Consider the following 15897-nt stretch of genomic DNA (forward strand, 5'->3'; position numbering starts at 1 on the left):
AGTTTCAAATGGGAGAAGAAAGATTAATCCGAAACATATACGAAGCACAAAAAAAGACAGAAGAAATTAAGATAGCGGGGGAAAATTAAAAATTAAGATGGCAGATATTGAAACAAAAGACACAGGATAGGAAAGAATGAAAAAGTCAACAGCTTCAAATGCCTTAAGATTAAGTAACTAAGTAAGTAATTTGAATACCCTTTGTTCGACAACATTTCTTTCATTACACAGCTTAATTATTTCCTACTATACTAGACTCCACTCTATTTCTTATTGACTTTTTCTCAGTGTTACCTTTCCGTGCATCGCCTTGCTTCCCTCCTTTATTTATTATTAATTTTTCTGTGTCATCATATTATGTTACCGTAGAACTTTAGTTTTCCTTGATATTTCTATCAGTTGAAATGTCAACTTGGAAGGGATTCTCATATATTTCAATACTTAACTCTGAATATATTCATTGAAAATATGAGAATTTAGTGCATATTTCTACATATTATATTATATGAAATAAAACCAGTTTGGTAGTCCAATGCTATGGACCTAATATTATCTTCATTGTTGTTAATCCTGTTGATGAGATTGCAAAACCAGTATTAACATTAGTCGTTATACTGGTTTCTCCTTCTACGTATAAATATAACAATCATTAAAATATTCCATCTTTCATTAACATTTTTATCTCAATTAATGCTACGATCAGTTATATTCTGTATTCCATCAGTTATACCAACACATTTCTATTTAACATTAAAAAATCCAACGCAATGTAAAAATTATGATGCGACTGTAGACAGATTACCGATTCGAGATTCTTACAATTCCATACTTATTACTTATTAATATGGTTTTCCCAGAATTCGGAGTCATTTACACTCTCCATTTATCTTTCATCACTTCCCCGTGTGTGTGTCGTGATATTTCCCGCGCAGGTGCTAGAAGAAGAGGTTTCCCCATCCGACCAACATACTCGACGAACACTTGATTGGATAGGTACTACCAACGAAAATAAATAAAATGCCGGTTTCGAATGAGATTTGTTTCATTTAAAATTGAGACCACGCGGCGTTTGCGGTAACCTTCACGTAAATATCAGTCACGCATAATCTATAATCGAGGGCAACTGTGTGTGTACATTTTTTGGTTCGAAATGATGTTTTTTATAAGAGTGATAGTTTTTGTTAATATGGCCATTTCCACTTGTAGAAGTTTGGTTAGTGATGATTGGTCGTTGCACATGGAAAGAGTTTCTTATGAAATGTTCCCTTGTAAAGAACCACAGCCCCGCGTTGTATACTTGAGAGAGATTATTGGAAATGAGGCATGGGAAAGTACCTACAAGGAATATATGAGAAAGGTGAGCGTCTATATTTTTAATACATAAATAATAAAATTTTTTCGGTAAACATGAAAAGGAAGTGAAGATATTTGTACCGCACTTTATCCCACAATTTAATTAGATTATTTATTAAAGTGAATGCTATTTTTTGCATTTTTATCACTATATGATTTTACGGAATTAGGTAAAATATGTAAAATAACTTCGATAGCTCAATGGTTCGTGCATAAGGCTTATAAAAAGTCAATTTTTCTATGCAGATTTCCACACTAACAACTATTGTTTGTCTTGTATCAAAAAATTGAATGAAATCCAATCAAATTACTCTCTATTTAAAATAAAATGGAAATGGGAAAGTTGAAAAAATATAGTGCAAACAAATAGGTACGGAAATCTAGAGGAAAAATGATCATTTGGGTAGAGATATTTTATGGATACTAACGTATATTACCATAATGTAAAAATTATCAAAAAATGATTATAATGTTTGGAATAATAGTAAGAGTAAATAAAGAAAGTAATACCATGAATTTATTTGTTAAATTTTGAGTTATCTCGGACTATACAGGGTGTTGTATAACTTTACAAACCAAACCTAACCAGCAAGTTAGGTATAACCAAGTATAACGATTCAATTAACTTTGAAAACATTTTTTTGATACCTCGATCAGTTACATCTTTAAGGGAAGGTCACACGTTGCACCGATAGAATTTAAACAAAGCAATGAGTCAATATTTTTATAATAAATTCACATCAATAATCCTTATTTAAAAATTACAGCTAAAAAAACGTATTATCTTTTGTTAAGGCTGTTATACTCATAAATTTTAGAGAAAACTGATTAAAACCAACATAATATTTATCTCTGATACGGAAATAACAAATGTTTTTTGGAAAACGGTCAATATAAAGCAGATAAAACCAATAATAAATTCACTTAACTCCTCTAGATAAACATTTATAATTAAATTAAAACAATTAAAACATTGATGATTTGTACATATATACATAGCGTTACAGTTTTATGGATCAAATAATAAGGTAAACTGTTGAGTATTAATTATTTGTTTTTTGATTACACCGATTGTAACATGCCATTCAGCTTGTTACTTTTCTCTTCAAATATTCCTTTGTTCACGTATTGTGGCGCAATAGTCACTTCTGTTTTATTTAATCTAACATTCGAGTTTTGTTATCGACTCCATTCGAAAAATTTAATAAAACCTATGAATTTATTCTAAATCTTCCTCTAGCCACACATGAAGTGTTCGAATCAAAGTGAAGCATTATTAACAATAATGTTTAATGATGTTGGCCATCAACAAAATGAAATTTATAGGTTAAATTTGTCTATTAAATCAGTAAAAATGGCTTAGTTCATCAACTTATCTTTAATGTAGACTAATGTAACATGTGGAATGTGAGCACAGTATTAAAAAATTGTTTCTATTGTATTCAGCAATCTAACGAATTGTCAAAATCAGTTGTATCCTTTTAAAAACACCCGCTGTGGGACAAACAGGATTGTGAAGTTATTTGTTGTATTTCAGACATTCTGTTTGTGTTTAATGTAGGTAAATATAGTCTGAAAACCAAGTATATAGGAAACTTGTCCTTATACGATAAAGTTGAAGGCAACAGTAACAATTACTTGCAGACTGAATAAAAAACTGCAAAAATATTCACTTTTGGATGTATTAATTTCATTAAAATAGATCTGAAAAGTATCCATGAAGTCCTCGTAGCACCATAAAGCAAAAAAAAACAATACAAAACAACCGACATATCGAAAAAAATCAAGAGAAGCTAAGCTAATACGGGTGTATAGGAGAAAATCGATTGTTTACCCTACAGCTGTCATTTTAACATGTCAGTTCATACAGAGAGGTGCTATGGCGTCATCTGTTGACAAGAAATAGATTCGCCCTAATATTTGATCTTATTAGAAAGATTTCTTGTCAAATAACTGATTATTTTATCCTATTTCGTTTAAATAAATTCTACCGAGTGTTTTTTTTTCGTCATTTAGCATTACACACTTAAATTATGGTAAATAGAAGAATACTAATTTTGATTTATTACTACTGTAAGAACAGTATCAGCCTTTTTCATAAGACAATTCCACTTTGTATATTTTCCATAACCCAGTTATTGAATGTTTGATTATTTGTATGTTTTATTACAGATGAGACCGTACGCAACAATTCTTCATAGATGCGAAGGATCCGGATGTTGTAAACATTACAACGAAAGATGCCAAGCGGCATCCGACGAAAGCGTATTACTCACGTTTTATATTGGTAGCAATGACGAATATAAAACGTTTAAAGCGACGAACCATACGTCTTGTGTTTGTAAAAAAATTAGTGACGAATCTATCAAAAAATGATAGATATCAATTTATTAAATTCATATATTGTGATTATTACTAACGGGACATAAAGTGTGATAATAGCTACTCTGTGATACTATTAACAAATTTGTGACTGACATTTCAATTATTTTGTGCTTGATTAAATTATATTGTATAGTTAATTAGAAAAGTAATAAATCATAATCGCTCAGAACCTTTTCATTTAAACCTGCTTGGCATTGTTTCGAACCAATATTCAAAAACCTTCGCTTTCACGTCGTGACGGTAATCGCCAACTTGTTCTAATTCGAACGGCAACAATCCATCCAAGGTTACTAGAATAATAGAAGGTTTGTGACAATAACATGATGCGCAGTAGACAAGTGACGTCACCGGTTCTTCACAACTGTGAATCTCAATAAATTCGTTAGTTACAAATATATTCGTTTGTATAGCCGGATCAGCAATAGATAACACACATCCTCATAACTCGAACATAATGTTAGTGAGGTTCTGTTTCACATAAACATATAAACAAAATAAAAATGTAAACATAATGACATAATGACGTAGCTGGTGTTCTAGCAGCTGATGGTTTGTTTACAAAAACATGCGCATGTCACAAACCTTCTGTTATTCTAGTAACCTTGAATCCATCGTCTTCTAATACTATATATAGGATAATAAAACGTCCAAAAACCACTAAAGACGGATCCTTCTAACTGTCATTTGACTTGAAAATAAACTGAGTATGATCCTCCCGCTTCATCGGATAAATCTAACAGTTTGCGACTAAAATTTTCTTTTGGGGAGCTAAGTGATATGTTGTCTTTCATTTAATTCGATATTTTAATATAAAAAAATAGACAACACTTTTTTCCGAATTATAGCTTTTGAATGAAATGAATTGATAACAAACTTTTCCTAAATTCCTACTTGTATTATTACACTTTACAATATTACATGAATAATATATAAATCGAAAAATTTCAAGGGATCATCAAGAGATTTGCTGTCAGAAGCTTCAGATTTAATCTTCTTGAACCACCAAGTATTCAATGTGTGAAATGCTGTGACAGCTGTCATGTCACGTGGGCGCCTTCATTTTTAACCTCCACCACCTATACGTTCAAGGCTGTCAGCAACCCTCGAAATAACACTTTCTCCTTAGCCAAAAGCAGACGTTTCGGCTTTCGGCTTTATTTATGTAAACATTGCCAAACATTCGATGGAAATTTCGTTCAAACGCGGCACCCATCTTGTGCACAGTTTTCTCATATCCAAATTTTCAGTTAATATGCGTGGTATCACACTTTTTGCAATCCCTACTATGTCTGCTAGTTCACGCACTTTCACTCAACGATCATCCAGTTTCCTCAACATTTCTGGTCGACCACTACGTTGCTAATCTTCGTATCGTCGTACGGTCTCGTCGAAACTCCGCTACCCAATATTTTACTGTTGACAACGAAAGAGCAGTCTCACCCAGAGTAGAATCTAGTTTACCTTTTATATTGGTCGGGATAAACTCTTTCAAATAAAAGTATTTATGACATAACGATGGCTGCCGAACAAATACTAAGCAATGAAACATATGGTGTATAGATTGTATACTTTCCAATACATTGGTATTTTTCACGGAGCTACCGTCATCTCTAGGTAGAGCCAGGTACTTCTGGGACCATCCTCATAAAAGAAAATTTCAACTTGGTTGAAACTATGCCAAGGATGTGATGCTATAATAGGAACAAATGGTGGCCAACGAAGAATATCAACTTTTGTTCAAATACAATTTTTTATACAATATACAAGTTTTTATAATTCGTTTTTGGCACTCAACACAAAATTCAATTTACAAGTTTGCAATTAAATGCGTAAATCTAATTCATGACTACATGATATTACAAGTGTTTCCCACAAATCATTGGGCTTTTACTGATAATTTGAATGACTTGTAAAATCCCAGTTTTATTTATTAGATTTATCGGTTAATATTCATAAAGTTTATATAAATATATGGGTATGACGCTGCAAAAAAAAATCAGAGAAACGAGTGTTTACCTGATAAAAACGTTTTTTTATTATTTATTGTTCAATTTTTCCAACAATAAATCATTTACGGGTATTACTAATACGTAAATACGACCGTGAATAAATCCAATAACTCCAATTTTCCAAAATATTTGGTTACACACGTAATCAAATACACAGTTCATAATTTAGACAATGGCCAGCGATAAACCGGCGGTCAATTGGGTACCTCTTCTTCCTCTAAACACCAGCGACATTCAGCAGCGACCATAATATCTGTAGCAGGAAATAGCGACTTAAATAACCTTCTCCGGTTAAAATATCAGTCATTGTAGTGTCTGAATCAAAAATACTATCTATGTGTTCCTTACTTTGTCCAATGCATCTCCGTAGAGGTTGTCTAGCGACGCCAAGAATTAATGGAGACCAATTCGTAAAGCTAGAGCTAGAAAGGACTGGAAACGAGCTGAAGGTATAACAAAACGCCTGAGTATCTCTTAAAAAGATCTCCACAAAGCTTGAGCGACCGAGTTACATATAAAAGACATCGTGCGATTAGAAATATAATTAAAAACAAAATACTTTATTAATTTATCATGTTATCAATTTACAACTCGAACAAATATTTGATAAAAACATCAATAAAGTGATTCCTTCTTATTGATTCTATCTTGTCCACACAATCCTTTGAATTTTTTATTGGGTTCCATACCATCCGAGCAATCGGTAGCGGCGGTGCCAATCGCGTACATTGGAGCTCCAGGTAAGTTTCCCGCGGGACCGTAGTTACAAGCGAAAAAATATATATGCCAACCGTCCTCCGACCAGAACGTCAATCCACATCCGACTTCTAAGGTGTTAGCCCATGCCAATTGAGCGTAAGCTTCGATTCCTCTTTCACTGAAAATTATATTATTAATACAGATACTAACATGGATTTTATTGCTAAACAATAAATTATTTTTAAATATATAATTAGATTTTTGTTAGCTCTAGTTTCTGGGTTTAAGCTATATAAGTACAAAACGATATAAAATATCTATCTACTGAGCAAAACTAAAAAAAAAATCGTATTAATGCTATTCTCGGATGTGTAGACTCCTGAGGCATGCACTCTCCCTGCTACATTGGTATTGTAAGTAACAAGTTAGCAGATTAACGGGCAAAAATAACTTCAACTCGTACAAAGTATCCGTAACGAGTTAAAATCTCAAAAAAGAAAAACCAGATTAGCTTAACAGCGAAGCATGATCATCATTATTACTTTCTTACATTCTATCGTTCACCAAGTGTCTTGGTTAGGTTAGGTTAGGCCTCTTAAGACATGAATTAAGCATTATAAGAAGGATAAGAACCGGCCACTCATGGATATTTAAACCCAGACTCATTTGTATGATAATGAGTTTGTAACATTCATTAAATTCATACAGATACCACCAGTTCTTTCTTAAACTAAACAATTGTTTATTGATTGTTTACTAACAAAATATAAACGTTTCTTATAAAAACTTCGCATTAAAACTTGTTAGAATCGATTAATAAAGAACTTACTCTGGGAAATTTTCCACCCACGAGGAATTAAAAGACGTTACTTGTTCGTACCATGAATAGATTGTTTCGTTTATAACTGTTTTGTAATTATCATATTTTTTGCCAGAGAACCACTTTACTCCTATATTTTGTCCAACACTAGGATATTTATCTAAAAACAACAGCAATCGTGTCATACACGACACACATACAACGATATGCTTATGCGTAGACTCGCGCCATATTTCTCGCACAATGTGACGTCACGTTGGAATCAAAATGTGAAGTACGATCTTAAAGCCGCATGCGGTTTACAAGGAATATAATTTCCAGCGCGTTCCGTGGAATAAGAGACTATTTAAAATATTATTGGCAATAATTATGAAATTTATTCAATTTAATAATATTTTTTGTGATATATTATGGGTATATTTTATTTATTTCTTTGATCGAATCATATATAGGTAAATTAACAATGTTTTAAGCCTAGATACTTTGTATTATATGAAAATATCCCTTTGGTTGGAACAAACACGCGCTAAAATAAATAACACATAAATAAGTGGTATCTTATCTAAATATTTCTGGGTAGACTGAAACCTGAAACCCTTTTTGTTGGAAATTCAACAAGAGAATCGACAAAAACACAAAATAAGTATAATTATGGGAAAAAATACAAATCGTGTTTGTTATTTTGTGATTTACGACATTCGTTTGCCATTTTTTAAATTAATTTCACCCTCTCGACCACAAGGTCCTCTCAACTGCTTCGCCTAGTCTTTTGGAAACCAAAGAAATATTTGAAAAGAAAATAATAACAGTAGGTCAACTCTATAATAGCCACTTAACACAAAAAAAATATTGAAAACACATTAAAACTCAGTAAATACGAACAACTCCAACCTAAATCTTAACGGTCTAGAAAATATTCTGATTCCAGCGTGACGTCATGCGCGAGGCGAGTCAAATTTGGTGGTATTTCAATAATACTTACGAGTTATTCGACAAACGTCATGCGCATATTGACAAGTATTTGTTAAACATTGTGCGACATATTCCAAATTTTTGCTATAAACCTGTGAAAATAAAATAAACAATAAACATGGCACTAGACAATGAAACTGTTTATCACGAAGTTCCTTATCAATAAACTTTATTTTTACGGATAAAATCAAACAGGTGAGAGATTGATATATCAAGTCACTAGTACCCTCCAAAGAACTAATAAAGCGCAAATAGGCAATCGACTACATAAAGCAAATGATAGATAATAAATAACTAAGAATGTAATTATCATTTGATGATAAAAAAAACGAAAATGAACAAGTAAAGTCGGAAGATTAGCGGGTGACCTTGAACTATCATTGTCATCACTGTAAAGAATTTCTTTGGTAATCTTACCAAAAATGTGTAGAGAGTTTTAACGCACAACAATTAAGTAAATTCCGAATGAAAAGATTACAAAACATTTAGTAATTTCAGTCAAAGATTTATCATAAGGATGCTCAATAAATTTACTATGCAGTGTTGTAATTTTATAACTCAATAAATTTGAGCTCAGTTATATCTGTTTCTGAAAAACTATTATGAAATAGTAGTGATTTACTCCAAGTTTTATTTTTACATTTAAATCCCCGTCTGCTTTTAAATCAGAAACTAAATTTATTTGAAAATAAGTGTTCTACACTCAAGCATAAATGCGAACGGCGTAGCTAGCGCTATCTATCAAATATTATTACGAATAGAAACACCTTAAAGAATAATTTCACTTATTAAACCTCGGATTAGAAAGATACTTTGATCTATTTCTTCTGTTGATTGTGATTCTTCTGATTTCTCCCTTAGATGCTTGGTGGAATCTTCTCTGTTAGATGTAGAGGTGGTACAGTTCTCGGTAGATATGTTGGTTACTGATGTACCAAGAGGCGTAAGAGTTTTAATTCAGTTACAAATTTTTTATATTCCACATGGTTCAGACAATACTTATTTTTCTTGGTAATAATATTGTTATTCTCAGAAATAAATATACTAGAAACCTATAGAATCTATTTTTTTTTTCTTGAATGTCTAATATATACTTACGAGAGCATTCATGTTTGATGCTGGAGGTTGAAAACCTCTCGTTTCCAATCCAAGAGCTATTTGATTTCGTAGATGATTGTGAATATCCAAAATGTATTGTCTGGATTCGTCGTTTAAAAACTCCATAAATGAATTACAATGTGCTGCCGGTCCGCATCTCTATGATTAAAATATTTAATTCTGATTACTAAAACCTTAATTTATAATTTTGATACTAAAAATAGTTTTTTATTGGATTTACATTTACTTAACGGCTTACATGAATTATTTATTTTAAAATTCATGAAATCGAATTAATTCAATTAAAAAGAACATTTCACAGACTTGAACCCGCGACCATTTGACTGCAAGGCGACGACCTGAACAGTCGAAATATTTTTTAAAAAAATCGTTGTACGATTAGAGATTCAAGCGAGCCAATGTTGAAACCTAATAATGCACACAAAAAATAGTTAATGTTCTTGATATTAGTTATACAAGTGTCAGTTAAATTAAAATATCTTAGAAGTCGAAAATAAGAAAAAAAGTTTATAATTTGATTGAATAACTGCCAAAATATTTCACGCAGAAGTATTCACCGTGGTATAGCCGAATGTGAAGACGGAATACAATGTTTGAACCATCCAAAAAGATGGAAACCAAGAATTTTTACCCGAAGAAGAGCAAAAAACAGAGTCGGAGTCTCTTTAAGAAAATTAGCGCATAAATACCATACTTCAAAGAGTTCTGTAACGCGGAAAGTAAGAAATTGTCAAAGTAAAATTAAAAAAATAATAAATTCGGTGGTAAAGACCTTGCATGGTGTGCGATTTCGGCAAGAGGGATATCCAGACCTTATAAATGTCTATTCTGAAATTAATATTAACAATTGTCTCACTAAATTAGTTGATTTTGTATGTCACCATCACGTTAGAAACGATATAATGTTTTGGCCGGACTTAGTGTACTGTCATTATAGAAGATAACCTCCTAATATACCTCAGTTTTGTCCAGCCGAAGATTTTTAGGCACTTTTATCTTGCAAAGTGTATAATGGGAGGCTGCAAGCCCAAAATTATGAACAATTGTAAAAACAGATGCACAAGCACATGCCCCTCCATTTAGTTCAAGTTATACACTTTGTTAGTTATTAAGCCGTTAATTATTAAGTCTCATAAAATATACGGTTGAATATTTTGTCATTATTATCGCTGGAGTGAGCTTTTTAAATTAGTAACGAATATTAAGAACGGAAAATGCATCCAATTTAATTTTACGGAGGATTTTATTTTTATCCACTCACAAACAAACAACGAAGCAAAATAAGGAACAAAACGTTATAAAACTATTCACATCACATAAAGTCACAAATTATACATTATTCTGATAAACAAATATGTTGTTATAAATGTTTGTATTGTGATAAAAATTAATTAATCGAACTAATAGGTTGTTTCATAACTTAACATTCGAATAAATAATTATATTTTTTAAATAGTGATTTGTCGAAAGAAAAATAAAATTACTTACCGCTTTTCTCCGTATACATACTGTATGTGCACTATTTTCACAAGATAAACTGCAATAATCAACACCTTGATCGTCTGTAACTTTTTTAGACATAGCAAAATGTATAGAAATAATCAAAACGATTATTAGTCTAGTCATGTTGGCTACGTCGAGTTTTCCGCAGATGTATCCAATCCAGAGAACAATCGCACTCATTTATAGAGTACAATTAGTCACTATTCAGGAACTAATGGAATTTATAAAATATTTGAATAACAAACCTCCACTCACGATATTTACGATAAAATTCACATTTTCTTTGAAAGTATTTTGGACATAAATCATGACCACCTGAAATATTACCTAGGTTGCCAAGATAGTACCTATTGTATGGTGTATACGTGTTTTAGTAAACCATAGAATCCGAGATGCACACCTTTGATGGGATTTGCCCTTTTCTCCACACAAACTGAACAAATGCCAAACCAAAAAAAGCCATCTCAAGGCCAAAAAATCACCCCAAACCTAGCCCCACAAAATACTATCTTTCCAAAACTTAAATTAATTTCCCGAAGAATTGTTTCGAATTGTATTTCACATACTCTTTCTAAATAACGGGAAAGCTCTGAAAATGTTTCCCTTTTCTATTTTCTTGAAGGGCAGAGAATCGTAAGGCGCTAAATTCCATACAAAAATGCTCCAAAAAAACACAAGCGTAGAAGAGAAAGTTACAACAGAGTTGTGACACTTGACAATTAAGTTGCGTCGACATTCAATGATGCTGTGTGTGATTTCCCGCCTCTCCCCTACTGTGATTTTTTTCTAAGGTTTTTTTGTTTTTATTTCGTTCTACATGATGCCAAATTTAACTACGGACAGCTCAAAACTAATCCGGATCTTTTGACAAATGTCATTAATGAAGATGAATCATATGATTATGACCGAAAATCAAAGCAACAAACCAAGCCAATGAAAAGCTCCCTCTACATCCTGTCCAAAGCAATTTCTACAAGTGAAATGAAACATTAAAACAATTCTTTTTATGTCAAGCGTTAATCAAACCGTTTATTTGGAAGTGTTGAAAAGCGTTCGTTAAAAAAAAATGATTTATAGCAGACAGGAGACTGGTTGTTGTACCATGTCAATGCAAATACATACACAGCCATTTCCGTTCTTGGCTAAAAATAGTGTAATTACCCGCCTGACCTGCCCCTGTATAACTTTTTCTTATCACCACACATGTAAAGATTCATTAAAGAACATTGATTCTACAAAATTGAAGAGGACAGAATTGTAAACGATGTCTACAAATAACTACATAAAATGTATCACTCCACTATTTATACAAGTGTTAAAAAATTGCAAACTTTTATAGTTAGTTTTTTTTTCAATGTTCCCATTTGTTGTTGTTCTCAACACATCCCAACCTTTTTCTTTCTTCTAAGTCACGTTTTTTTTTATTCGACTCTTTTTATGCATTCCTTAAAAAGTTAACCAAAAGCATTTTGGTTCATTCGCATTTAATATATTTTGAAACCAATTTAAGCGTATAACGTATCTTTATTTTCTTTATTTTGTGGAAGAGATAAACACTGTAAGCTAAGTCCGCGATTTATTTGGGATGAGCGATCAGCACTCCCACATCAAACGGTTGCCAAGTAAATACTGAGCTAAGATTATAAACGAATATACGATATATATATACTAAGCGACGTAGCGAAAGGCGGACTGGGCTCGAGAGTGGGGGAGCTACTGCGCACGGCGCTGGTGTCGGATTTAGCTTAGCATCTTCTCTCGATGCTGTAGTAATTGGAAACCTTAGTTTGTTTAGTCTTCGAAAACTAGAATCATATTTCCTGTGGACTGTAAATCTTGATGTAAAATAGAAATTAACTTATAATTTAACTTCAGTTTAATATCCAGTTTTGCTCTAGGTAGTAAAATTACAACTAAAGACTTTGTATTCGACTGCGTGGAAACAGGGAAGAGCAGGGTCGATTCGAGCACAAAATGTGTTATATTTAATTTTATATTATTGATTCAAATGTTGAAATTATATTATGATCACTAATATGGAAATTCATTCACATAAATTTTGGATCACACCTCGTAATTATAGTAGATATCAAGATATTTTGGGTAAAATCGAATGAGTACATCATGAAAAATTTTTTTTCATTCGTAAACTATACTCAAAAAAACGTAATTATCATTTTAAAATGCATATTCATTAATGTGAATCATCCGAATCACGAAAAATTTAATGTAATGTGAAAACGGGCTATTTTCGTCAAGAAACAATGAAAATTTATAATTGTGACATATTTCCTCTCTTACTAACCGATTAGTAATTCTAGAGATGTTGATAGTAAATAAAAATAAAATTCATCCATAAAGTGTAAACATATATTATGAACTTTTATCAGTTATGATTCAATTTATTTAATATTAATTTGAGTGTTTCACCGATTCTTAAACAATAGAGAATTAATTATGCCACACAGCTACTAACATTCGTCTGTTTTAAAAAATTAAAAATAACAATAAATTTTGTTGGAAAGTTTTTTATTAACTGATTGAAAGAGTGATTGTACTGTTAAGAAACTATTTCACAAACGTGCGAAGGATAAAAAATTATCAAAATATTAGTCAGTCCATCAGACCTGCCGAACATAAAGTAAAAAACTCCGATGCGATTTGAGCGTTGAGATTAAGGAAAAGCAAAACAGAAAAAATAAAGTGAAAGCTTTAAGAGGTTAGTTTATAATTTGTAAGTTGCTCAATTTTTTAGTGGAGTGCTTAACTGATTTACATTAAAGTAAAATCAGAAATATCTGGATTATAGTAGTGTGATCAGGAGTATTGAACAGTTGATTTAACAAATTTCTAGTCTGGTTCTCTTTCAGTTTTAGTTCACTTTTCTCACGTGTTGAGTTTGTAGCGTATGTGTCCGAACGATTACGAACAGTTGCGTCCGGTGTAGTAGTGTATTTCAAGATCAAGGTCATGGGTTAGTTGTATCCTAAAAGTACGGAGTGTAGAATGTAAGTACAATCTTGAATGAAGGAAAAGCCGAAAAAGTGTCCATTTGTGAACAGAAAATTATTTTTCTAAGACTAATCAAAATAGCGCTAGTGCAGCAAGTGGTAAATGAAATTAGCAATTATAAACAAAGTGAAGTGATTAGGTTGAAAATTTTAATATTTTACACGACTTATTTAGTTGAGAAATAGAAAGTATTTAAAATCTCAACTACTTACAATTAAATTCTTCAAAAAACGTGGATACTGATTTTTATAAACCTTGGTTAATATATTTTTGTGAATTTATTGTTGTTAAAATAGTTATGACTTTCAAATAAGAATTTAATTTATTCACCTTAATTCGATTCCTTTCAATGAACATTTTTTGGTACACTGAGATGCTTCTCCTTCTAGACTACATACCGAAAAAATAGAAATCTATCTTATAACTTGTACCAACTACACCGACGGGAACAATGAGCATAGTGCATAATGAAAAATTGGAAATATTTTCACCAGAAAAAAATATGGAGGAGGTATGAGTGCCGTATATAAATATACATTTTTGTTTCTAAATCGTCTTAATTTTAGGTACCTTCTGTTTTTTTTATAAATTTGAAAGACAGATATTTCGACTACTTTCAGTCTTTATCAAAATATGATTTGACACTTACAATTTGGATACTTATATTATTCAATTGATCACCTACACCACGAATATCAAAATAAAATTAATTTTTTCCTTAGTATTTAATCACAAAAATATATAGCAGCCATCTATGAAATTATTTGTAGTTTTATTAGAATTTACAAAATAGAACTATAAATTTTACTTAAATTATTTAGATCTTTTTTGTTCTTATGAACGGGAACCATTTCTAAAACTTCTTTTTCGTGTATTAGATTCCGTTCCAAGAATTTTTTAATCTTAATAATTGAATTTTATGTTTTTTTATCGTATTGATGACCTTTTAGTCTATTCTCTGAATACTGGGATATCTGCCCCATGTAGATAGCGTTAAAAATATACATGGACATAGTCTGAATAATCCCAGAAATATATTTTAAGGTCAAGGTCATAGCGCTGTACCCAAAAACAGATTCACATCTTTCTTTAAGTAGAGCAGTGATTTTCATACAAATTCTTTGTGACGCTGTTCTACACGATCAAATACTAATAAGATAATATACAGAAGGGATAAAAATTTATTTTGAAGAGAAGTACCGTCCAATTAAAATGAAGAGCCCATATCTGTTGTAGTACTCGAGAAACTATGATCTATTAAACCTACTTATTTTAAAAAAATCAGGATATGGGATAGCTCTAGCTGATAGAAATCGTCTTCTATTTCATACGCTACCAGGAATAATGCTCTGGAGTTCTGTAGACAAGACTCCTGTTAGTATTTGTATATTATTCTTGTCTGGACTGATACATTCCACAGATCTTCCCTGGTTATAATTTCCCAGAAATATGTCAACCCTGTAGCTTGTTCCAGTAACTACGTCTTTTTCCTATCTACCTTCTTTTCAAATGTTTGTTTATTCTTCTGTAGCTGTCATCTTAGTCTATCATCTAATTCCATTACTCTCCACTCCAGTGCGTCCCGGAATCCGTTGGAGGATAACTTTTTCTTCTTACTTAACTCATTCAAAACTTCCAGGTATTCTCAAACCAGTCTGGATCTCATTACATTGAAGCTTAGAGCTCTGATGACTGCTTGGCTATAATTCCTTTCTATGATGAGCTGGATACATTTAATTCAATTGCATTTATACGGATACCTTTTCCGTCAGTGCCAATGTTTCTGAGAACTTCGATAAGTTTTCCGTGTTTGAAGTTATCAAAAGCCTTTCAGACTGGATGAGAACTTGTAGGTTAGGTTAGGTACTTAGTGCCAGAAAGAAAGATTCCTGAAACTAGTCTACCAGGAATGTTTCTTTTAACAAATAAAGAACAAACATTGATATAATTAAACCTTTATTTGAATTTTTCATGGACTTGTTTTATACATCCAATTTTAAATAAAACGAAAACAGTGAACAAAAT

At 31.7% G+C, this 15897-nt stretch overlaps 2 protein-coding genes across 3 annotated transcripts; one reads left to right on the plus strand and one right to left on the minus strand.

Annotated features, from left to right (window-relative positions):
- Nucleotides 1-1009: 1009 nt before the first annotated feature.
- Nucleotides 1010-3907, plus strand: LOC130897415 (uncharacterized). The gene is made up of 2 exons (XM_057806254.1): nt 1010-1357; nt 3526-3907. Exons 1-2 carry the CDS (start codon nt 1151-1153, stop codon nt 3727-3729), a joined length of 411 nt encoding a protein of 136 aa, XP_057662237.1. The 5' UTR covers nt 1010-1150; the 3' UTR covers nt 3730-3907.
- A 2384-nt stretch (nt 3908-6291) lies between these two features.
- On the minus strand, nt 6292-14244 carry LOC130897055 (venom allergen 5-like). 2 transcript variants are annotated; one of them, XM_057805567.1, is made up of 5 exons: nt 14203-14244; nt 9337-9495; nt 8249-8330; nt 7276-7426; nt 6292-6624 (listed from the first exon to the last, which is right to left on the minus strand). In XM_057805567.1, the coding sequence occupies exons 1-5, from the start codon at nt 14227-14229 to the stop codon at nt 6363-6365; spliced, it is 681 nt and encodes a 226-aa protein (XP_057661550.1). In that variant the 5' UTR covers nt 14230-14244; the 3' UTR covers nt 6292-6362. The 2 variants fall into 2 exon arrangements, with proteins under 2 accessions (XP_057661550.1, XP_057661549.1); XM_057805566.1 differs by lacking the exon at nt 14203-14244 and adding an exon at nt 10846-12496.
- Between the last annotated feature and the right edge of the window lie 1653 nt (nt 14245-15897).

The sequence above is a fragment of the Diorhabda carinulata genome, chromosome 8 (genome assembly GCF_026250575.1).
Source record: "Diorhabda carinulata isolate Delta chromosome 8, icDioCari1.1, whole genome shotgun sequence".
NCBI classification, from domain to species: domain Eukaryota; kingdom Metazoa; phylum Arthropoda; class Insecta; order Coleoptera; family Chrysomelidae; genus Diorhabda; species Diorhabda carinulata.

What these genes read in the sequence shown, in the direction of transcription:
- LOC130897055 (XM_057805566.1), bottom strand. Translation starts at nt 11,040, where the DNA reads ATGAGTGCGATTGTTCTCTGGATTGGATACATCTGCGGAAAACTCGAC. An exon ending in TATGTATACGGAGAAAAGCG is followed by an intron (nt 9,496 to 10,845) that starts GTAAGTAATTTT and finishes TTTTAATCATAG; the next exon opens with AGATGCGGACCGGCAGCACA. An exon ending in TGACGTTTGTCGAATAACTC is followed by an intron (nt 7,427 to 8,248) that starts GTAAGTATTATT and finishes TGTTGTTTTTAG; the next exon opens with ATAAATATCCTAGTGTTGGA.
- LOC130897415 (XM_057806254.1), top strand. Translation starts at nt 1,151, where the DNA reads ATGATGTTTTTTATAAGAGTGATAGTTTTTGTTAATATGGCCATTTCC. An exon ending in ACAAGGAATATATGAGAAAG is followed by an intron (nt 1,358 to 3,525) that starts GTGAGCGTCTAT and finishes GTTTTATTACAG; the next exon opens with ATGAGACCGTACGCAACAAT.